Here is a 24,475-nt window from a genome sequence, read left to right on the forward strand (position 1 = left end):
CAGTAGCTTATATATACGGCAGGATAAAACCTTTCAGAGCTCCTAAAGAGGCTAACCAAGACTTTAGAGCTCCATACATGATAGTTAGTGACTAGTTCTAACTTTTGAAAATAAACGTTTCGTAAAATAGACCTTTGTCGAAAAAAATGTGTCAAGACTAGCCACATACATATTGAAACTAATTAAATGATTTTTATAAGTCACACTATGCCTAAAATCTGGAGATTATTAAAATTAGTTATGCAATGTTTTGATAAAGTAACAAATATCATAACTAGCCACGCTTCTCTGTGGAGTACAGATTTCATTTACTTTTTGGTTATTTCCACCTTATTTGGCTGGTTTTGCGTGGTTTAAGAGGGAAATAAAACATTAACCCATGGACAAAAATGTTTAAGGTTGTGTTGTCTGGAATCTGTTAATTAATCCAATAAGCCATTACGTTAATAGATAGATAAAAAACTAGGCCCTAGCACCCTGCTCCTAGTAAATAGTGCAAAAAATTCTTTTTTTCGTCCCAAAAATTATAAGCATAACTTTAAGAAAGCAATTCCTTTTCCTATTTCCATTGCACACCCCATAAACTGCTAAAAGACTAAGGAACCAAAACGACACACAAGTGAAAGTTTTATTTTTCGTTGCACATTTACTCTTTCTTGGTCGCCTCATCTTCTTTAGCAAGAGCAGAAAGCATTTCTTTCTTTTTGAGCGCGATTCTTTCTTCTCGTCTCCTGCGTACTTCTTTGTTCTTGAGACGACGCGCGCTGGCTTGGTCACTGCATAAAAAAAGTCACAAATTTTTAGCTTTATGGCTTGTACTAAACAAATTATAGTATGGCACAAGAACACTGCTGCCTATTTTGAAGAATTTCACTTAAAAAAATGCCAACAGTTTGGGCTGATTGGGTTGGTAACAAAAACACATTTAAATCAACTTTAAAACCTAACCCTAATTCTGTCTTAACTGCCAATGCATCGGTTGACACCTATCAGCATTTAGCAACATTTTGTACGGCATAAGTTATGGTGTGAGTGACCTTATTTAGGTTATTGCGGCTTTAACAAGTGGATAATAGTACAGTTTGCTCATCAGACACCAGGCCAGGCAAAAACATTAGCCAATGAATTATCCAACAATTAGTAAAAGCAAGTTGGTCGACTGTATTTAGCCGTAAGTTTTACAGCAAAATGTTGGATCGAAATAAAGTCACTATTTTTTAATTAAAACCACATTTCACCAGGCCCACTAGAGGTGTGATACTGATTCAAGTCAGTCTACCAAGTATTTTAATATCACAAGACAGAAATTTAGCCCGCAGTGGGAAAAAAATCTATTCAATTCGAACCAAACAGGAACCTATGTGGGCCTCACAAGCGTAAATGTTGGAGATTTTTTATGAAACTTCTTCAGAAATTTTGAAAAAGGTTGGAAAAAACACACTGGTAATTAAGGCATTGGCTTCAACATATGGTAAGAATAATACATTATTTCACGAGGCAGAAATATGAAAACTATACTTACGAGAACATCTTTGCTCTGGACAACTTGGCTTTCTGTTTGTGAATATGTTCCATCAAATTTCTCTTGTTTTTGAAGCCGTTACCCTTCGCCTTCAAGTACAACTGATGGTACCTTGAGAAACAAAATAATCATTATTGAAGATGTAGCACTGTAGTTGTATAGAAAGTTGATTTTCAGACAAAACTGCCAAAAAAGTATGGAGTGTCTTAAAGTAGGGGTGTGCAAACTGAAGGACAAAAGCAAATAACATAACTAAACTGCGCTCTATCTTTGTATAACACAAGTTGTCGTTATTTTGTTGCATACCAAACACGCTAACAATACAGTTACTAGCTGCCAGTGTCAGGCATGGGCCGAACCTAGCCAGAACCCGAGTGCTTGGTACCAAGCATCGCTGTTTTTAATGTTCGGCGGAAAAGTTGTACACCTGCTAACACATGAAACAAGTGTTCGAAATGGTAACCAAGAACTAAAATGACTTTTTTATTGCGTTAGATCAGGGTGGTCCAACTTTATTTTGTTGCGGGCCATTCAAAATCGTTAACTTATTACGCGGGCCAAGGTTTAGATTTTTGCAGGAAAAACTTTTTTTCTAGGTTAAACTCTAGGGTATACACCTATACACCTTTTTTATCTATAGATAAGTTTATTTTTATATTTTGTAGTTATTTACGAAGTAGAAGCTGTCAAAAACATTCAGTTTCCACTCTAGCGCAAAAAATGCCCCCAAACGGTTTAAAGAAGCAGAGCCCTTTATTACATAACAATGCCTTGTCATTCGTCACAATAGGAGATTTTGCAGTATTTAATAAGTGTTAATTCTCTCACTAAGAAAACATTGAATTATTGAAAACAAAACTTATGGTTGTCTTTGAAATGTTGGGACTTTCGCGGGCCAACAAAATTATCTCCAATTGTGGCCCGCGGGCCTGCAGTTGGACCACGCTGCGTTAGATCAATGGTTAAACTCGGTTTTCGGGGCCACATGCGGCTCCCAACTACTTATTTTGGACGGCACTCTACAGCACTAAAATAGTTTGAGTCACACTTTATTTAATCTAAACATCACTGTGGGCTGCAGTTTGCACATCACTAAAGTTTTAAAATTTGCACATTGCAATTTACCCTATAAAAACTTTCAATGACATTTTTTACATAGGGCAGAAATTACCGTTGGGCATATGTTCACATTTTACAAAATATAAACAGATGTGCTGTGGTTATGAACAAAATTACTTTAAACCTTATGTGTACTGCTTTAACTGACGAAAACAGACAACCACCACAAGTGGTATAAACAGTACAGCAGGGGTATTTAATTAACAGTCAATGTATGCCAAAGCAGACAGAAAACCCATGTCTTATTACATCTGTTTGTATCATAACTTGGTAAATTGCATACCACAGAGAAACTGTGTAACTTAAGTTGCTTTTACACTAGTCTTGGTTTCGTTAAACAAGCAACGATTTAAAAAACATAGTGGAACCAATACTTACATATGCTTGTCAATTTTCTTAGACTCTCTGTATTTCCTGAGCAGTCGCCGCAGGACGCGCATTCTTCGCATCCACACGATTTTTTCAGGCATACGAGCATTGGCTGTACCCTTTCGCTTACCTGTGTAACAAGTTGTAATTTATTGAAGTATATATCACAAAAATCGGTGACACATAAACCAAAAATATAATACCAAGACCAGGGTGGAAGTGTTGAACAAACTATAACATGACAAAATGGGTTTTAAGAGACTAAATGCAAGAAAGATAATAATTAAAGATGCATTTGCGGTGAGGTTTACACTTATAATCCTGGCTACTACGAGTCCTAATACCAAAACCTGGTATGAATAAAGTACTTTCTGTTCTAAGTTGTAAAATCTGAATACAGACTACAAGTGGTAATACACCGACACGTTTTCATAAAAATGGCAGTCTTTAACAAACCTCTGCCAGTATGACGGCCCTTTCGTCGAGCGATGGTGTTTTTGCGGACACGAGCTCTGGAGTGGACAGCAACTGGCTTGCGAATGATAAGGCCATCTTTGACAAGTTTTCGGATGTTCTGCCCTAAAAACAGTATTAGTCTTGTTAAAAGTGTCAAAAACTTAAAAAAGGGTTAAAAACCAACTCAAAAACATTACAAAAGAAATATTGTGTCAAAAATTTGAAGTAATATTGTTGCAGTACAAAAACGAACAAAAGTATGTTTGCTTGCTGATAGCATAATGTGATGGTCAAAATGAATATAGAAAATAATATCTGCAGTGTTACGATTTAATAAAGTTATTATGAATATGTACGCATTTCCAGTTAAAGAAATTCAAGAAAATTGCTCTATACAGAGGATTCCAGTTATGAATGTACATTTCAGTTATAAATTCTTGAAATCAATGTTGGTTAAACCTCGGATTTCATTAATCCATGTCTTAGTCTCATTGAACAAAACTTGAGGTACAAGTGATTTATAATGTGGTAAGACTCAAACTATAATAATCGATCAGTCAATCCGGATCTTTACCTAATTCGGACAGTATTTTCGGTCCCAATGGGTTTAGTGTATTCTCATTTTACACAGATGCTAGCAAGTTGGACAGTACAGATGACTCCATTTATAAATGTGTACTACATTACTCAATTCATTCAATTGAATGATAAAAGCTTTAGCAGTATGATGACATTCAAATTTGTTGGCAGCAAAGCCTTAATAACTAACTACAATACTTCCAACAGCAAAATGAACCGTTGTATAGAAATTTAAAAAACTTGATTCTTTTTATGACTTATTAAAACCATATGCTCAAGGACACATTAAAAATGCCATAGAAACAGTTAAACTTACTGGAGTTGGCATTGGAGATCATAGAAGTCTCATTTGGGTCAAGCCAAATCTTGTTACGGCCACATTTCATAACAGAGGCTGCCAGCCGCTTTTGCAGTCGGAGGGTACTGAAAAATGAAAAAACATTTTCTTACATATATTTAGTGTTTAACTGTTTTTTTGTATTTGAAAACAAGGAATTGTAATTTACTACACATATGGATGTATTTAGTTAAATAGCTCAATCATTAAATTAGAATAAAGCTCAAGAACGTTGCACAAATTGTAACTAACATATTTATAAAATTTAAAGTTGCCGCTTGAAAAAATTTTTTTGCCTCAGTTGTGCAGCTTAAAAAGGGGCATAGTTTACATTTTTATGTCGAATAAAATCAATTTTACATATTTTTACACTTTAAACATGTTTTAACAGCAAAACACGATATAGTTTTGCACGCAACAATACATTCCTTTTTCCCTGCAAAAGTTCAATTTTTTATTGAGTTAAATGTTTGGGGAATAAACCGTATCAATTTTAAGCTCTATTTGTGCTATATAATCGCCCACAACACTAATATCTTGCTTAGGTTTCCATAAAAACAAGAAAAAAAATTGACGAAAAATTTAGTCAGAAATCATTGCGCTAAAAAACAATTATTTCGTGTTTATATTCCCAATTTTTTTAAACATATGTTGAGAAAAACATTTTGTGCGTTTATTATTCACAACAAATTGTTCAAATCTGGTGTAATATTAAAAATATACATGAAAATCGGATTTAAACCAACCTCATGATTGCACCAAGGACCACAACACGGGGAAAAAGACCCGGATGTTGAAAAACTCGCGAACGGTGCTTTTATTTCGGATGACTGGCAGAATTGATTTAATTTTATTATTACTGGGGGCTAAAAGTAAAATTTATGTGACCAATGCAAAAAAATAAATAAAAACAATTGCACTACAAAAATTCCCAAAGGGAAAATAAAATACTCAACTGTGTAAGACGCATTTCGTGGACGAATGTTAAACGCTGCAGCGCAACCATTGCACATTTGGAAACAAAGACAATGCGTGGGGTTTGAAGCAGTGGTGGAATTCAAATTTTTTGTCAGTCGGTTCTATCACAAAAGTCACACTTTCAGCCAGTTCTGTTACAAAAAGTCCATTGACATAAACCAGTAATGCTAACTAACCGGTTCGCTGATCTCATAAAATTTCGTGCAACGGTTCTTTTGAACAGGTGCGAACCGACTGAATCCCACCACTGGTTAGAAGGCAACAATAAATTACAAAATATGTATTATTTCTTTGTAATCCGTTAATATGAATACATTGATACTGGGATCAGCCCTAAAGCGTCATACTTAATCAAGCCGGCCTCTTAACCATTTAGCAAGCAACAGGCTAAAAGAATCTTGCCTGCGGTAGGATTCGAACCCATGGCAGAAGTCTTTCCGGGACATGCGTTCTACCAAAAAGCGCCGTTACCTACCTCGCACGCTACCCATGTCAGCTTCGTAGTAGAAGATTGCCAGATTTACTATTGTTTTATTTCTTTTTATGCATTGTATTGTTACTTCCAATAAACTTGTCACAGACGTAAAAACTTCGTTTGTTTGTTTCCAAACATTTTGACACTTTATTTAGGAATGCTTTACTTTTGTCAACGAAAAAAATTAACAGGGAAGCCATCACAATTTGACTTAGGCTTGCGACACACAAACAAAGTAAATTTTTGTTTGCAACTTGCGGTATAGACTAGAGCTGCTTTAAGGCCAAAATAAAAAAAAACTTTGTGTAGTTCCATGCAATGGGCAGTGTGTTATGCCCAAACTTGTCCTGTCTTTAACTATATCGGAATGCTCTGCAAGAACAACTTTATCATAGTCGATGACGAAAACCAGACATGTTATGACGTCATACACCTTGCAAAGCAAGAGAAGCATTGATAAGATAGAAGCGACTGGAACATAACTGTTATTTGGTTTTAGTTAGGCCTACATGTATGTCAAGTCAGATTTATTCATACGTTAAATGTTTGTAACATAAACTCAGGCTTGAAGAATTACTTGCTTGTACACAACATTGCCAAAAAGCTTAATTTTCGAAGTAAGATTAAATTTAGTCATTTTAGTTTTTGACAAACTTTGATCTTCACCTTATCAACTCTCAACATAACGTGTGCTTCAAAAGTGCCATGCCAACTGTGTCGCACGTCATACTCTGACGTCATTACCATTGATGGCGTGTGACAGTTGGTGTTGTCACCTAAGATAACGTAGTTGTCACCTATGGGCATTTTGACATAGATACGAGCATATAAATACTGGGCCACTTTTGAGTTGTAGTCATTGTACAGTAGTAATATCATCAAGCTAGTCAAGTCTCTGAAAAGGTAAAGTTATCAGCCAAAATGGAATCTATTAAGCATAAGATGGAAGGCCTTATTAAGGAAAAGGAAGAAGCCATTGAAAAGGCAATTGGACTGGAAAACGAAAAAACGGAAAAGGAGGATCACGCAAAAGGAGTAAGTTTTGCGGAAATTTGGAAAAGTGGCATCAAATTACGGAATATTGTTTATTTGCTAATAATGATAGTTAATTAACAAATATAGCAGTGTATGTATTTAGTGGTAGTTCTAAATTTTGCTGATACAAAAATGAAAACCACATTGCAAAAACACTAATTAAGAAAACCGTTTGTATTATACCTGCTAAAAGTTTGGTTTCAAAATAGATTGCTTAATTTCTATAAAATTCATTGCACATTCTAGTACATAGTGTTTTTTATCACCCAGCAAAACAAACTTAACTCAATATTTCTATTTCAAGTTGGAAAATGAAATCAACACCATCACCAAGAACATCATTTCTCTGGAAGACAAGTTAGATCAGAATATGGAAGAGCACAGACTATCCATCGAAAAGTTGGAAGTCGCAGAAAAAGTTGCCACTGATGTGAGTGTCGTAACTTTATACTGCCATCATCTTAATTAGTTTGTATCAGTTAGTTGATAAAAAGTAGAATTGCTTTTCTCTCATTTGTTAAAAGTCTGGGAATACACATAAGCTCCATGAGAACATTTAGAAGCTCCGTAAGCAGCATTAGTTGTGTACGCTGTGGCCACACACCAGTAGTGTGTAACATACATTTTCGTGAGTCCGGTCAATATGACACAAGCTTATTAGTAAAATTTATGCGCAGTGTAGAATTTTAAGTCTCTGAGCATACACACAAGCTCTTTAAGTACACTAGGACCACTGTGAGCAACATTAGATGTTCACTGAGTCCACAGAAGACCTTTGTTAAATGTGCACACTGTGACCACACACCAGTTTATGCGTAAACCCTACGTTAACAAGTAACAAAAATATCCTTCTTGCAGTCTGAATTGGAAGTGAACGCCCAAACCCGTCGCATGCAGTTGTTGGAAGAAGAAATGCAACGTGTCACTGAACGATTGGACGAAGCCGTCGCCAAGCTTGAGGTAGCTGAAAAAGCTGCCGAAGAGAGCGAACGCGGCCGCAAGGTCATCGAAAGCAGGTACTTTCAAACACAAGCAAATGTAACATAAGGCTCTCCCAAGTAAAGTGTTGCTATACCATGTAGGCACATTATGTTAACGGTTTTCGCCCTTTTGCCTTTGTAAAGTAACTGGCGCACTGCTAACAAGGGACAACATTTAGCACCAACAGTAACATCTGCGCATTACACACCCATTTTGTAAACAAAAAATCAAAAAGTAGTGACAGGAGCGGGATTCGAACTCGCGCCTCCAGGGTAGACTGCGACCTGAACGCAGCGCCTTAGACCACTCGGCCATCCTGCCTGTTGGGCTCCTAGCAAAAACGAGTTTAAAAATAATTCCTGACATTAACCATTTTGTGGTACAAAATAGCTTGTCCATATTAAAAACATCACGTATTGTTTTCATTTCTAGGATTTTGGTAGTTCAAAAAAACCCGAATTCAATGTTTCCTTTTCCAGATCGTTCAAGGATGAAGAGACCCTTGAACTGCAGGAAATTCAGCTACGAGATGCAAAAGGAATTGCTGAAGATGCTGATCGCAAATACGAAGAGGTAGGATCATTTATTAAAAACTAATTTTGAAAGAAAACTGCACCAAAAACCAAAGACTTAAAATCTCAAGTCAATAAGGTCGCGTTTTAATCATGCAGTTCATTTTTTAAATTATGTCAAATTGATTTTATCGACTTGAGGAGTTACTGACTTTAACTAAAAAAAACTATACAGAAGTTCCAAGACTTCGAAATCTCAGGTCCAATAAAGAATTGCATTTTTAATCAAACATTTAATTTATTGAATCATTTCAAATTGATTTTCTTGAATAAGGGGTTGGTGCCTTCAATTTAGTTTCATCCTTCTGGTTTTATTTGGTTAAAGCAATAGTTAAGTTTCTTGTTTAGGGAAACACAAGTGACCAAGCCAAGATTAAAACCCACAACCTTATGAACATAAGGCGTTGCGCTAATCACTCGGCCATCATAACTTTGTATTTTTGTGCATGGGCAGCTCAACATAGCGGAGTTATTGGTTGATTTTGCAAACATATGTTTTTTTGTATTTTAGGTTGGCCGAAAACTTCGCATGGTTGAGAACGATCTTGAGCGAGTCTTGGACAGAGCTGAAGAATACGAAGGGTAAGATGAACTGTGTTGACGTCATAATTAGTACACGTCGTCGATGTGACGTCACAAATTAACACATTCCATCTACATAAAATGCGCTTATGTAGATTTCAAGCTCAAAGCGGGTTTCCTAACGAGCTTTATACAGTCAACCATAGCGCTTGTTAAGAAAGACTTTGCAAGCTTATAGCTAATTTCTAACGAGCTTCGTGCAGTCAACCATAGCGCTTGTTACCTGCACGACTTTTCACGCTTGAAGTGGGTTTTCCAAAGAGCTTCGTGCAGTCAACCATAGCGCTTTTTACATACACGACTTTTCACGCTTAAAGTGGGTTTTCCAGAGAGCTTCGTGCAGTCAACCATAGCGTTCTTCACATGTACGACTTTGCACGCTTGGAGCAGGTTTCCAAACGCTTTCTAACAGCCCTCTATAGTCAACTTTAACGTATTTGATCAAACAGAACTGGTTGTTTTTGCCAAATTTTAGAACTTTATGGATAAAAGCTCGTAGCTCGTTTAGCAATCATCTTTTATTCTTTTTACAGCAAAGTTAAGAAGTCTGACGAACAACTGAAGGCGCTCAACGAAAACTTGAGAAGTTTAGAAGCCGTTTCAGTGAAAAACTCAGAACAGGAAGATAATTACGAGAAGGAAATTCACGCTCTTACTGAAAATCTTAAGAATGTAAGTAACGGAAAAGCGGAAAAGTTCCGCAATTTATAAAATATTTTCCTTTTTTTACTTGATGAGAATTTGATGTGTATATTTGGTATGTTTTAACAGAGAAAAGTTACATAATCTCCTTTATGTAAAAGTTTTATTAACTGATCTTTATGCCATTTGTTGTTACTGGAATTTACCACATTTTTTACATCTTTTTGCAATATTTTTGAAAAAAAATTTTGAATAAAATCTTTAAAATAAAATTATTTTTAGGCTGAAACGCGGGCTGAATTTGCTGAAAGAACAGTTGACAAGCTTGAGAAGACAATTGACTACTTGGAAGGTGGGACATTATTGTCAAATAGATTTGCAACACATGTGCTGCTCATAGAACTCTTCATAAAACTCAAAACTTGTTGTTTTCAGATCAACTTTACGCCGAAAAGATGTCCTACAAAGGAATCAGCGAGAAACTGGACAAAACCCTCGGGGACATGGTCAACCTTAACTAAAATACTCAAACTTGCAATCTTTCGCATGTGCTACATATCTGGTTAATAAATATCCTTAAAACAATTCAACTGTGTTTTTTTTACAAATCATTACGCTCCTAAATTTGCCCTTAGCGTTACGTCATGATGTGGTATCCAACTGACGTCATTGTTACGTCATAAAGGCTCACCCTAAATTATGACGCCAGTGCTACGTCATAAATTGTGACATTTGACTCTGGCGTCACGAGATGTGATCCTTGATTACGACGCCAGTGTTACGTAATAGAGCGTAACCTTGGACTCTGACGTCAGGGATACGTCACGTGGTAAAATGAATGCCGTGTCAATGACAGTTAATGTGACGTCGAGTGGTTGATTGTTAAAACCCGCTACTTGTAGCTTGGGCGATGACGTCATATATGACATCACTAATTTGAAGTTTCAACATACAAACCAACATAAATACAAATTATTGGCGTCAAATTAATTTCCCACTATGTCTAAAAAAAAAACACCGAAAAAAAGCATTGACTTTTAGTTTATTATCACACATGTTGTCAACACATCAACGCACATGTTGTCCTCTAAAGCGATAAATTACTCGATGTGCAAAGTTCGTGGTGAAAATCGGTCGCATTTCCAGAAGAATCGGCAAAACATGCAGCTGATGAAATCTATACATGAAAACAAATATTAAACATTATATTTAATAAGCGAATATTTCAAAAAAAATAAAATCGTAATATGGCTTTAATTAGGGACAAAATATTTAAAACAGTTTGGAACCACACCATTCACACACTGTTAAGGCTGAGTTGTGTAAAACAAGTCGTAGAAGCACAATTGCGCTGTAGAGATGCTATAAAACGCGACAAAGTAATCAGGACACTTTTATCTCAAACTAAGGCCCCACCTTTTTTGCCTGACACGGGTAACTTTTAGGTTTTTACATGACTGGCTACACCAATGTACCCCCCCCCTCCAATGTCCTAATGCGCTAACCTTACCCTCCAATGTGAGTCCCTGTCACACAACGCTTGCAGTGACGGTATAGTAAATACAACAAAAGCAAGGGTAAGGCCTTTTTTCACTCGGGAAAATAAACTCAACTCAACTCAAGTCCAATCTGGAAACGATAACGTTAAGAAAAACACAAAATATAAAACCAGAAAAAGTAGAAATGCAATTATTTACCCCAAGTCCCTTTGCCGTATTGAGGGCAGAATTTGGTCACGAAGGTACCGTTGCGATGTCTGCTGCAAACTTTAATACAGGCCTTGTCCTACAATAAAACATACTTCATAAATGTCAGCACCGTATTATTAACCAGTATCCAACCAGCTTTGTGCAACTGACCTGAATGTCACAAGCAAACGAACAAAAATAAGATTACAAGTAGGATAGATTGTTAGGGGTTTCCACATAAAAATCATACTGAAATTTAGTTTTGCTACATAGAAATCATATTGGAAATTAAATTTGCCATAAAGAAGTTAAATTTGTGAAATTTTGCGAAACAAACACCTATTTTAAATAGGTTTTGTTCCGTCACATAGAAGTCAAACAAACAAGTTTATATACCGCATAGAAATCATATTTGGATTAATTGTTTGCGACATTGAAATACAATTAGTGAAATTTTGCGAAACAGAAATTCATTTTAAATAAGTTTGGCGACTAAGATTTGTCACATTAAAAATTTTTTGCATAAAAATCATATTTAGATTTTTTTTTTTGCGATATACAAATCTTACCCAGTCCACATCAAGCCATGATTGCGAATCACCTTCCACTAAAACGCAAACAATCAGATTAGCAGAAATTAACAAATAAGTAAAAATAACACACTTTCAAACGTTGTTGGTTGAAATCCCTGCTATAGACTTAACAAAGAAAACGCATTTCGCTGTTAGAAATTAGAAGTGTACGGATTTAAACAATGCTTTAAAATATAATATTTACCTGTTAAAGTGCTGAGCAGTAAGAGAGAGACCCAAAAGAGATGAACAGTTTTCATTTTGACTTGTTTTACAACTTTTTATGTAAGCTAAACGTTTGTAAAGTTTCTATAAAAACAATTCTGCTAGCCCAAGGCTATTCGCTTGGAATTTCAAATGAACAAGCAAATACTGTTAATGCGCACTCCAGACTTTGCTGAAAAACACAAAAACGCTTCAAGCGAGTTTCCTGACAAGCTTTTTGCGGTTAACCATGGCGCTTGTTACGTGCACGACTTTGCAGCTTACAGTGGGTTTCTAAACGAGCTTCGTGTAGTCAACCACAGCGCTTTTTACATGCACGACTTTGCACCAGAGTTGCAAGTCGGGTCGGGCTTTTCGGGTCGGGTTCGGGCCGGGTTCGGGCCGGGTTCGGGCTTAGGTATTTGTGAGAAAACGGGCTTAAAACGGGCCTGACTTTGCGTTCCGTGTCCGCCATTTTTTAAATAAAATCACTCAGCTAAGTAACAAGTTTCTGGCTTAGACTTAATGCCCACCCTACTCTAAAACACATTGTTTACGCCATTTTCTACTATTGTTCATTGTGTTTGTTGTCTTTCTCTTTTTTATTTCTCATCCTTTGTTGCAAGGCTTTCGTGAATAGGCCTGTCAATCAAAATTTCGGGCCTAAACGGGCTTCTCAAAAACGTTTCGGGTTCGGGCCGGGCTTCGGGCTTATACTTTCGGGTTCGGGCCGGGTTCGGGCTCAGATTTTGGGCCCGCTTGCAACTCTGCTTTGCACGCTTAAATCGGGTTTCCTCACGAGCTTTATGCAGTCAACCATGGCGCTTGTTACATGCACGACTTTGCATCTTACAGCGGGTTTTCTAATGAGCTTCAGGAAGTCAACCATGGCGCTTGTTACATACAAGCCTTTGCAAGCGTAATGCGGGTTTCCTAACGAGCTTCATGCAATCAACCATAGCGCTTGTTACATGTACGACTTTGTAAGCTTGAAGCGGTTTTCTTAACTAGCTTCATGCAGTCAACGACAGCGCTTGTTACATGTACGACTTTTCACGCTCAAAGCGGATTTCCTAACGAGCTTCATGAAGTCAACCAGAGAGCTTGTTACATACACGACTTTGCAGCTTACAGCGGGTTTCTAAACGAGCTTCGTGTAGTCAACCACAGCGCTTGTTACATGCACGACTTTGCAGCTTACAGCGGGTTTCTAAACGAGCTTCGTGTAGTCAACCACAGCGCTTTTTACATGCACGACTTTGCACGCTTAAATCGGGTTTCCTCACGAGCTTTATGCAGTCAACCATGGCGCTTGTTACATGTACGACTTTGCACGCTCAAAGCGGATTTCCTAACGAGCTTCGTGCAGTCAACCATAGCGCTTGTTACATGCGCGACTTTGCATCTTACAGCGGGTTTCCTAATGAACTGCATGCAGTCAACGACAGCGCTTGTTACATGTACGACTTTGCAATCTCAAAGCGGGTTTCCTAACCAGCTTAATGCAAGTTTTTATAACGAACTTTATGCAATCAATCATACTTGTTGCATACACGACTTTGCTTAAAGCAGGTTTCCTAACTAGCTTCTTGCAGTCAACCAAATCTTCATTTATTAATAGTCATTTAATACAAAACACAAGACATACTACACTTTACTGTCTCCAAAGCTTTTAACATACGAAATTAAATTCTCTTCGCATTTCACGCTACTTTATTCGGAAGTTATTGGTCACGAGTTTGAAGTAAATATGGTTTTCTACGATCTTCATACAGTCAACCCTGGGACTAGTTCCATGCTGTTACAATATTTATATATGGCATCAACATGGCATTAATACCAAACTGACTATTGATTAACGTCAAAACACTTTGGTCAATAGGACACAATTTTTACATCACCATATTCGGAACGCCTGGTTTTTAAATGGCCTAATAGCGTTTTTTTTTTCGAAGTTTCATTTTGAAAGTAAACTAGCTTCTCACGCGATGTACCCGATAGTGTAAAATTCACTTATCGTGCCAGCAGTCGACACAACCATATTAGGTTAGCACGCAACGTTTTAATGCATCGCTGCAGAGATGATTTTGACGGTGGCTCATTATGTTTTGGCTGACCATTCAAGTTTCTTCAAGTCACTCCTATTTCCTTAATTTGAGTGCCATTTCATTAAGTAATCGCTTTCACATGATTGCACACGCTTTCGCTATTTCTGTTCGCGTTTTGGGAAGGTCAATCTAGATCTGTCTACAGTGTATATAACGTGTGTATTTTCTGCGGCAAATGTCATGTCTTAACTCACCAGCGATATATCATTTAATATATACTATTCTAGTTATACATGCTCGAGTTTGCGTCCTTGAACGACTATACACGCTGATAGCGGGGTTTCTAAATGACTTCATGTCATTTACTCATTGAACTCTTCATAAAACTCGAAACTTGTTGTTATCAGATCAACTTTACGCCGAAAAGAAGTCCTACAAAGGAATCTATGTATGTATGCTTCAACCAAGTGAATTGTGCTTTATTACATTTACTAATCTACATTTACAATCCTTAACTGACGTCAGTGTTACGTCATACAGTACAACAATTTACTCTGACGTCATTGTTACGTCATGAAGTACCATCCGTAATTATGACGCAAGTACTACGTCATGAATCAAGTGACGCTTGACTCTGACATCATAAGATATGATCCTTGATTATGACGCCAGTGATACATAATAGAGCATGACCTTAGACTCTGACGTCAGATGAATGGCGTGCCAATGACAGTTAATGTGATGTCACGTGGTTGATGACGTCATAGCTACATTGTATCGCTACTGTATCGGAAGTAACTTTTTGCTTGTGCGATGACGTTTATATATGACATCACTAATTTAAGGTTATAATATGCTAAATAACATGAATACAAATGATTAGAGTGAAACTAATTTCCTACTGTGCTAAATGAAAACCCACCAAACCAACATTGAACTTTAATTTATTATCACTTAATGCACATGTTGTCATCTAAAGCGATGAGTTACCCGAGCCAAGCACTTGGTTTGAATCGGTCGCAATTCCAGAAGAATCGACAAAATATGCAGCTGATGAAACCTATACATGAAAACAAATAGAGAGTATTTCAAAACAAGTAAAATCTTAATAAGGCTTTAATTAGGGCCAAAATATTTGACCACATAGATTTAACTTCAAACAGTTTGTAACCACACCATTCAAACACTGTTTAGGCTGCGTTGAGTAAAACAAGTCGTAGCAGCACAATTCCGCTGAAGTTGAGATATTATAAAGCGTGAAAAAATAGAATAATCCGACATTTTTATCTCAAACTAAGGCCCTACCTTTTTTACCTAACACGAGGGAGGAACTGTTAGGTTTTGACATGATTGGTTACACCAGTAGTTCTCAAACTGTGCGACGCGACGCCCTGGTTGCGTCAATTTTCTAAGGGCGTCGCAGAATAGTTCCGTTTAATGGCTATTCTGTTGTTGTATCAATAAACACAACTTTAACAAACAGTTTCCTCATTAGTATTTCCTGGTGCGTCGCAAGTCCAGAAAACTTTTCCATAGGCGTCGCAATAAAAAAAAGTTTGAGAACCACTGGGTTACGCCAACGTAGCACAACGCTGCAATCTTGATGACCTAATGCTCCAACCTGAACCTCCAATATGAGTTCCTGTCACACAATGCTTGCAGTAACGGTATAGCTACAGCTCGTTTACCATCTTTCCACCAATTGTGCCCTCAACTTTGTCGCGCTTTTTAACGTCTTTTTAACATTGCGTAGTTATTTCAGGTTTAGCGAATATCTTATCTGAATTATGATGCTACGATTGTTTCACCCGGCGAAATAAACTCAACTCAACCATTTAAGTCAATTTGAGATATTTTTACAAGTGTTCAAATGCTAATAAAAGTACAGTCCCACCCCAAAGCTTATAAGCCCTGAAGTTGTTTGAAATTAGGATAAAAAGTTATTGCAAATGCGAGCCTAACCCTGACCCTTATAGCCCCTGCTACGATTTGTTTCAACTAATTTTAACTTGCAATTAGTTTCCAAACGAAAGTACAAATTACAACAACACCAAGGGTAAAATCTACGATTTTTATCACCCGAAAAACTCAAAAAAAACAACTCAAAGAAAAAGTGGAAATAAAAATACTTGCCCCATGTCTTTCTGCCGTAGTCAGGGCAGAATTTGGTCACGTAGGTTCCGTTGGGATATCTGTTGCAAACAGGAATACAGGCATTGCCCTACAATAAAACATACACAATCAATCCCAGAACAGTATTATTAACCAATATCCAACCAGCTATGTGCAATCAACCTAAACGGTACAAGCATACTATTTTCGGGATTTCTACAAAAAAATCATATTAAACATTAGTTTTAATGGTGAAAATAACGGCCCAAATAGACGTATTTAACTTCTATGTGGCACATTTGATATCCAAAATAATTTCATTGTACCAAAACTAATGTACTTTGGAACACTATGTACGGATCTGTTCATAAGTTTAATGGTGAAAATAACGGCCCAAATAGACGTAAAAACGACATGCTTTATTGTTCAAACGTTTCGGCAAATGCTCATGCCATCATCAGTGATATGAAGGCCACATCAGTTACACCCGTTAGTATACACTTTAGTCGCATAAAGGAATGATAAAAAGGTGCGAAACAAGCGGCGCATAAAAACGATAGATAAAAAGGTGCGCAGAAGCGAGGTGTAAGCCACCTGCGAGTGTGCGTCTGACGAAACAGGTGCGGAGCAACTACGACATACAATACATTTCATTTCACTGATGATGGCATGAGCATTTGCAGAAGCGTTTGAACAATAAAGCATGTCGCTTTTTACGTCTATTTGGGCCGTTATTTTCACCATTAAACTTATGAACAGATCCGTATATAGTGTTCCAAAGTACATTAGTTTTGGTACAATGAAATTATTTTGCATATCAAATGTGCCACGTAGAAGCTAAATCTGTGACATTTTGCGAAATAGAAACTCATTTTAGTTAAGTTTGGCGACTAAGTTTGTCACATTAAAGTTTTCCGCATAGAAATCATATGTGGATTTATTTATTAGCGACATAAAATTCTTACCCAGTCCACGTCGAGCCATGATTGCGAATTTACTTTAACTAAAAGAAAAAAGAATTAGATTAGCAGAAATGTCACACTATAAACACATAACAACCGTATTTTGCTGTTAGAAATTAAAAACAGACATATTTAAACAAAACTTAAATATCACATTTACCTGTTAAAATGCTCATCAGTAAAAGACAGACCCAAAAAGGATGAACAGTTTTCATTTTAATTTCTTTCACAACTGTTTATGTGACGTAAACGTTTCTAAATTTTTTATGAATGAATAAATTGTTCCGATTATTTAAAACAAAAAAGGAATATTAGTAATAAAAAAACCCGGATAATTTAGTTATAGTACTACGGATCACAAAACTTTTGTATTAATTTCAACTTTTGGCTGGCATATGTTTTACTCAAGACGCGTTAGACCTTTAGCAAATGCCAGTACTTCGTCTTAGCATTCGAAAACATTTTGTTAAAACTATCCACCCCAAGGCTATGCGCTTGGACTTTCAAATGAACAAGCAAATATTGCGCATGCGCACTGCAGATTTTACTAAAAAGCATAGAAACGCTTATTGTGGATTTCCTAACGAGCGTTTGGTCAACCATAGCACTTATTACATGTACAACTTTGCAAGCCTAAAGCGGGCTCCTAACGAGCTTCATGCAGTCAACCAACGCTCTTCTTGCAGGTACGACTTTGTGCGCTTAATGCAGTTTTTTTATTACGCACTTTAGTCAATTAGTCATACTTGTTAAATATACGACCTTGTTTGCTTAAAGCGGGTTTCCTAACAAAGTTCTTCTACAGCAGCGGTTCTTAAACTGAGGTCCGCGGTCCTTTGGGGTCGGTGAGGCAATTTTGGGGGGACCGCGAAAAGGTTGAAGTACTTCTATAATCTAATTTGGCGTCAGTTTGTGCCACTGAATAAGTTTAAATCAAAGTAGAATTGAGAATTGACTATCTCGATTGCTAAACAATAGCCTTTATTGCATGATAACTAACAAAAATGCAATTGTTCGCGCACAATCGTAATGTTTTTTGTCTTGTCTGTGATGTCACAAGCTGTCTTTGGGTCATTATTAAGCGCAATTTTGCATAACTAGCTAAAATCCTGTAACCAAATTTCGTTTTTTCTGAAATACACTTTCAGGCTTAAGGACCGCGAGCCCTCGAAGTAATGGCAAAGGGGCCGTTTTGAAAAAATACTGAAAAAGTTTGAGAACCACTGTTTTACAGTCAACCAAATCCTCCTTTATTACTAGTCATATAGTACAAACCACAAGATATACTATATTTTTCTGCCTCCAATGCTCTTAACATACGGTATAACATTCTTTTCGGATATCACGCAGCTTTATTCGGAAGTTATAGGTCACGAATTGTGTGTAAAGATCCTTTTTGTACGATCACATTTTCAGAATTTCCTTTAGTTCACAACACGACAAATGGTCGAAACTTTAAATGTATGACTCAATAACATAATTTGGAAAATCCGTTTTGCAATGGCAATTTCGGTCGTTCGTAATGCACTAGATGTCGTATTGGCATTTCTAATTTCCTGTCGTATTGTCATTTCTCAACCCTGGTCTGGTCATACATGCTGATACGATATTTATATGTCGCAACATGACATTAATGCCAAAATAACAATTAATTTTCGTCATAACACTTTCATAGGAAGTCACTTACGTCACAAAATTCGGAATATCTGGGTTTTAAATGGCCTTACACCGCTTTTATTCGAAATTGCATTTTGAAAGTAAACTGGCTTCTCACGCGATGTGTCCGATAGTGGAATATCTTATATATCGTTGTAGCGCTCGACACAACCATATTAGGCAGATAATCTTCCTTAAATTGAGTGAATCGCCATTTCCTTGAGTAATCGCTTTGTCAGGATTGCACACGGTTTCGCAGTTTCCGTCCGCATATTTCATACGTCGATCTAGACCTGTCTCAGTGTAAAGCAGTGGTTCCCAACCTTTTTTTGACGCGACCCAAATACTTCCCAACATTTTTGTTTTGTGGTTTCTCGCGACCCAGGGACATGTATTCTTACTATTTAGGTTGTATTTTTGTCTCTAAAGTTATTACTAAAGTAAAGTTATTACGCCAAGTTGTCCTCAAAGTATTTTGGTCAGCAATGCAAAGCAGTTTGTTAGATCATGGACAAAATAATATTACAATTATGCGCAAACAATACTCTTCTTTTGTTGAAAACAAAGGGGTATTACTCGGTAGAGGAGAATCCTGTACATTCAACATCAAATTACTCTACATTTACCAAATTAAATGATTGAAATGCTTCGCAGTTTTGCAAGCGCTATTCGGCCTAGGAAGTGTAAAAGAGGGAAAGCTCGTTACCGTTGATTTAAAAAGTATGACCCGTCACTATACATAGCCTAAATAAAGTGTCCCCAGTGGCAACTTAAATGCCCATCCTTACTCTCGAGATCACAAAAGCACAAACAATCGCCAGTAACACAATATATTCAAACTTTAAAAACTGTCACCATCACCCCCTCGGTGGACGAAATACCCTTCGTTGAAGAACCCTGATTTAGTCTTGGGAAAATAAAAAATAACGCTACAAAAAAAAAACGAAATTGTAGAACAGTTATCCTATAGCTAGAATTCTGAAGGAATAGCATTATAATTCTCTTGTTCGCTACAACGCTTTGCAAAACTGCATAATGTAATACGAAGTACGTGAGAGCACACAAGGAAGTGAGATCTTTAGCGCATTGCGTAGAAACAAAACGAAAATTAGTTCACAAGTATTAGAAATTACACATGATTTTTTTTTCTTTTTTCTTTAGGGCTTAAAAAAGCATCAATGCAGATTTTCGGGTATAGAAAATTGTTTTTTTCACTGCGGATGCGCTACTGTAACGCATTGTTTAATTTCTTCTAAAGACTGAATGACGAAATTTCGAAGCCTACGTGTTATCCTTTCACAACCAACTTGTGAATAAAAACTCCAAAAATTATTTTTCACTGATGAGACCTTATAGGTCGAAACAGTGTGCACTGTCTGCAGCTTATCATTTTTTGACTCTATGCTTTTACATTGATACTGTGACACTGAACCGACTTCACTTTGGTTCCCAAGCAGTTGGTTGGCCACTGTGAGCCAGTTTCCTCTGTGGTGTATGCCCAGTTGTGGCATCGCACAGACTAGGTGAGGCACGGTTTTTTACCCTGTTGCTCCCAACAAACTGGAGTGCCGTTGTATGGCTATACGAGCCAATCCGGCCGATCTCTCGTCACCAGCTGCACTGATGCGACATTATATAGGTCGAAACAGCGTTAAAAAAACAAAAAACAAAACAGTGTGCACTGTCTGCAGCCTATAATTTTCGGTTACGCTTACTAAACAAACCAAGATTGTAGGAAAAGTTTTAGGACAGCTAAGAATAAAGTTGTTTTAACAAGCAAAATTCAGTGTAAAAACCACTAAATCTGTCGCTATATACAATATAGCGACAGATTTAGTGGTTTTTACACTGAATTTTCTTGATCTGATTTTGATGACCCTGAATCGTCGCGGTTGTTTTACTTGCAAGGTGATTTCAATAATATGAAAAGAATTACTACGTTTTAACAAGCATTTCGTTTTCATTTGCTTTTTTGTATTTATTTGAGTAGTACAACTACAATTCGTATAAAATCGTCACTATGTTTGGGTTTCACTTTTTCCGGTGCTTGAAACTATTCAACCGGGTTTCTTTCCGTGGTTTCTTGTCCTGTCGAACCCAAACCTCTTTCCCTAACACGGGTGGTTAGCTTCTAGGTCCCAACCTGACTGGTTCCACCAACGTTTCACCCCCAGTCTCGATGTCCAAATGCCCCAACCTCACTCTCAAATGTGAGTCCCTTTTACATAACGCTTATAGTAACGGTGTAGCTGCAGCGCGTTGATCATCTATTCACCAATCGTGCCCGCAACTTTGCCGCGCTTTTTAACGTCTCAAGGTTTCGCAGATATTTCCGGCTTGGTGAATATTTAGGCGTAATTGTGCTACTACCACTTCATGTTCACAATCAAAAGAATGGATGTGGAAAAATAAAGGTAAATTGGTGTTTGACATTGTTCTGTGCTTCTGTTGCACGGATTTTAAATGTTGTTTTGTGAATCCCACCAGGTCACCAATATACATTTTGTTCTCAAAGCTGTGTTGTATTGTAATTTTTCCATTGCTAAAAATTTACGCAAACAACCCTGCGAAAAATGTAAAAAAAGGTTTTGCACGCCATTTGTTACATCTGCGACGTTGTAAGCTTGAAATGTGTTTTCTTTAAAAGTTTAATCCCAACGTTTTTTACTAGTTTAAACCGGGTTATTTATAGAGCTCATACAGTTAACCATAGCGCTTGTTTCATACACGTCTTTGCAAGCTGAAAGCTGGTTTCCTAACGAGCTTCGTGCAGTCAACCATAGCACTTGTTACATACACAACAACTTTACACATTGATAGTAGGTTAATTATCGTTTATTATGTAAAACACACAAAAAAAACTGTGCAAACAGTTTAAAAATGAACTTTACTGCTTATTGGCCTTTTATCTGCAATCATAAAATCATTACAAAATTACAACATTATTGATTGATCACACATATAGAAACACAATGATGCAATAAAATTTATAAGGTGTCTGGCTGGCGAAAAATGGAAAAAATATTTACATTCTAAGATTAAAAAAACCCTCGATAGGCTCCTATTGTTGGTACGAAGGCCACCGCTGGCTAGATTTTTATAGCCTATATGCATTGGTGGGATTTAAATTTTTTGTCAATCGGTTCTGTCACGAAAGTCAAATCGGTTCTGTCACGAAAGTACAAAAAATCCAGTGACAGTAACCAGTAACGCTAACCGGTTTGCTAAACTCATAAAATTTGGTAAGACGGTTCTATATAACCGGTGCGAACCGTCCCACCATTGGCTATGCCTTGCCATATGTAGCAAAGCTTGGGAAACTGGATTGATTTTGTATGACGTGTTCAATGGGCCTGGCGTACTATGATTAACTATTTACATTTTTACAGTCACTGCATAATTTTGTCTATTCCTCGTTGTCAATTTCTTTTTCGTCGTCTTCCATATCTCGGATAATTTCGAACACCATCTTAGCTTCTCCGTCATTGTAGACAAGTTTTTCTCTGCAGTCGATCCCACCACGACAGTAGAGACAAATTCCTTTGTCTGTTAAATCATATTAAATAAGGTTAAACGTTTCAAAAGAGAAAAGGGAAAAAAGGAAGGAAAGAGAGGAGTAGAGAAGGGGAAGAGAAGTAAAAAAGGAGAGTAAGAGAAAAAGAGAGAAGGGAAGCACGAGGGAATGACGGAAAGAGAACAAAAACAAGAGAATTCTACCACTGAATTTATGCTAAATAAAACGCAACTTAACAAAGTCAAATTTACCATTCAGACGCTCTTAAGAGCAATGAAACCAAAAACAACTTACAAAGGTAAATGTCGGGGCATTGTGCGATGACAAATGAACCGGTTTCATTTCTCCTACAGAAGTGTACACAGAAGAGCTGAAAAAAGAAATTACACAACAGTGCCACGTATAATGTTTATGACGTCATACTTTTTTGATAGTGACGTAACTGATTTTGGTCGCAAAATAATTATCAATTTTTAAGTATTTTATTGAAATACTTTACGCATTTTATTCAAATTCATGTATTTTTATTAATAAGTTATAGCACAGTTAAACAAGGTTTTGGCAGAACAATAAATAAATAAATGAAAAAACAAACACTCACCCTTAACATTTCGGTGGCATTTGCTGTAAGTGCTAAAAAAAACGGTAATGCTGGTTTAACTTTTAAATGCAAACTCTTTTCAAATTGTACATTTTTTAACCACATCAGAACTTTTGATATTTAAGGTTGTTAATTTCTTAATTGTTTGCTAAAAATACATTTTTGATTTCAAAATAATTTGCCTTTAGTGCTTAAAATGAGTGAGAGTCAAAAAGCAATATTTGGGTTAAATTGTTACCTTTTACCCCACTGACTGAAACATTATAGTTATCACGTCATTATTTCATTATGCTCAGTTTAACCGGAATTTAAATTTTATGACGTCGTAAACAAAACATATTAATGAATGACATTTAATATGCAAATGTTTAAACGCATTATTGCAAAAAAATCAATTAAAAAAATATTGGCGTATTTTGCAGTTATTAAGGAAATGATTTAAAGCAAACAATCCCACTTACTATTTGAGTAAACTCCTGTAACGAGCATCAGCATGCAAAACACTAATATCATCTTGATTTTTCAGTTTCACCCTCAAAATAATTTGCTAAAATGCAACTGCAAAGCGTTATGTTGCTTCTGCTAATAAACTTTAGCATGATTATCACGTTTTCTATAAAGCATCAACTATAGACCACTTCCAAAACGTGTATTAATTAACATAGACCGGATCTTGAGGCCCCGCTGGCAATTTCGGCGCCTTAGAACAACAGGGATAATGTATTGACGCAATTCACGGCGTGGTATTTAATGATCGTGCGCTATTCTTACGCCGCGTGCCCATGTTATGACTTATAGCTACGGACGCTCTGCGGGAATTTTCTATTGTTGGAATTCCTCGTTAAGGGAAGTTTCGTTCCTTCGTTCGTTCGTTGTTTAATTTAGTTCCTTTTTTAAATAGATCTATGCTGTTTAGAAATTTAGGGTTAGTGCTCCTAACGGTGGTAATATGATATGAAATCAATACCGTGTAAGACCAACAATTTTTGCATAATGAAAAGATGTGATTGCATACATAATAAAAATGGTTTTAGAAAATACTGAACATGCGTTTCGTCAACCAGGTTGCTTATTCAACAAATTTGTCGTTCAACAAATCAACTGGTGTAATGCTAAACAAAATACGAGTTTTTGTGAGAACATGTAATTTTGCTGAAGTTTCGCCCAACAGAACGGTATAGGGCTTCTTCAGAGCAATGAAGTAAAATATTTGCGAAAGCACAAACGAAAATGTATTAGAACTTTGAAAGTTGCCTTAATTCCAACTCTAATGTCGGTCTCTATTCGCAATGGTGGCAAAACTTAAGGCCCGTTTACCGCGACATATAACGTCTAACTTCCCCACCAACTATCGGACATTAGTCATGTACTGTTGTATTGTAGCTCACGCATCTCTTCACGAAAAACTTTTGTTCTTGAGTAATTATTTTATCATATCTCTCTTCACTTGTGCGTTTCAGTGTTTCAGTTT

At 36.8% G+C, this 24,475-nt stretch overlaps 2 protein-coding genes, 2 long non-coding RNA genes and 1 other non-coding gene across 6 annotated transcripts; 1 reads left to right on the top strand and 4 right to left on the bottom strand.

Moving 5' to 3' along the window:
• Window positions 1-614: 614 nt before the first annotated feature.
• On the bottom strand, window positions 615-5,255 carry LOC145217701 (large ribosomal subunit protein eL19-like). Its single transcript, XM_080085039.1, has 6 exons — window positions 5,129-5,255; window positions 4,362-4,468; window positions 3,467-3,589; window positions 3,020-3,140; window positions 1,523-1,633; window positions 615-776 (listed from the first exon to the last, which is right to left on the bottom strand). Exons 1-6 carry the CDS (start codon window positions 5,131-5,133, stop codon window positions 647-649), a joined length of 597 nt encoding a protein of 198 aa, XP_079941165.1. The 5' UTR covers window positions 5,134-5,255; the 3' UTR covers window positions 615-646.
• Window positions 5,256-6,683: 1,428 nt separating this feature from the next.
• LOC145217689 (tropomyosin-like) lies at window positions 6,684-10,232 on the top strand. 2 transcript variants are annotated; one of them, XM_080085028.1, is made up of 8 exons: window positions 6,685-6,870; window positions 7,175-7,300; window positions 7,729-7,886; window positions 8,331-8,424; window positions 8,935-9,005; window positions 9,539-9,677; window positions 9,930-9,999; window positions 10,083-10,232. In XM_080085028.1, the coding sequence occupies exons 1-8, from the start codon at window positions 6,757-6,759 to the stop codon at window positions 10,166-10,168; spliced, it is 858 nt and encodes a 285-aa protein (XP_079941154.1). In that variant the 5' UTR covers window positions 6,685-6,756; the 3' UTR covers window positions 10,169-10,232. The 2 variants fall into 2 exon arrangements, with proteins under 2 accessions (XP_079941153.1, XP_079941154.1); XM_080085027.1 differs by having other exon boundaries at window positions 6,684-6,870; window positions 9,930-10,232.
• Trnal-cag (transfer RNA leucine (anticodon CAG)) lies at window positions 8,090-8,172 on the bottom strand. Its single transcript has one exon. It is a non-coding gene; the product is annotated as a tRNA-Leu (tRNA).
• Window positions 10,233-10,670: 438 nt separating the features above from the next.
• LOC145217704 (uncharacterized) lies at window positions 10,671-15,528 on the bottom strand. The gene is made up of 5 exons (XR_013857459.1): window positions 15,465-15,528; window positions 12,113-15,219; window positions 11,905-11,942; window positions 11,345-11,432; window positions 10,671-10,824 (listed from the first exon to the last, which is right to left on the bottom strand). It is a non-coding gene; the product is annotated as an uncharacterized LOC145217704 (long non-coding RNA).
• Window positions 15,529-21,714: 6,186 nt separating this feature from the next.
• Window positions 21,715-23,608, bottom strand: LOC145218783 (uncharacterized). Its single transcript, XR_013857736.1, has 4 exons — window positions 23,466-23,608; window positions 23,005-23,036; window positions 22,698-22,773; window positions 21,715-22,435 (listed from the first exon to the last, which is right to left on the bottom strand). It is a non-coding gene; the product is annotated as an uncharacterized LOC145218783 (long non-coding RNA).
• Between the last annotated feature and the right edge of the window lie 867 nt (window positions 23,609-24,475).

This window comes from Phallusia mammillata, chromosome 3 (assembly GCF_965637545.1).
Source record: "Phallusia mammillata chromosome 3, kaPhaMamm4.hap1.1, whole genome shotgun sequence".
NCBI lineage: Eukaryota > Metazoa > Chordata > Ascidiacea > Phlebobranchia > Ascidiidae > Phallusia > Phallusia mammillata.

What these genes read in the sequence shown, in the direction of transcription:
- LOC145217689 (XM_080085027.1), top strand. Translation starts at nt 6,757, where the DNA reads ATGGAATCTATTAAGCATAAGATGGAAGGCCTTATTAAGGAAAAGGAA. An exon ending in CGCAAGGTCATCGAAAGCAG is followed by an intron (nt 7,887 to 8,330) that starts GTACTTTCAAAC and finishes TTCCTTTTCCAG; the next exon opens with ATCGTTCAAGGATGAAGAGA. An exon ending in CTGATCGCAAATACGAAGAG is followed by an intron (nt 8,425 to 8,934) that starts GTAGGATCATTT and finishes TTTGTATTTTAG; the next exon opens with GTTGGCCGAAAACTTCGCAT.
- LOC145217701 (XM_080085039.1), bottom strand. An exon ending in AAGAAAATTGACAAGCATAT is followed by an intron (nt 1,634 to 3,019) that starts GTAAGTATTGGT and finishes TTGTTTCTCAAG; the next exon opens with GTACCATCAGTTGTACTTGA. An exon ending in TCCAGAGCAAAGATGTTCTC is followed by an intron (nt 777 to 1,522) that starts GTAAGTATAGTT and finishes TTTTTTATGCAG; the next exon opens with TGACCAAGCCAGCGCGCGTC.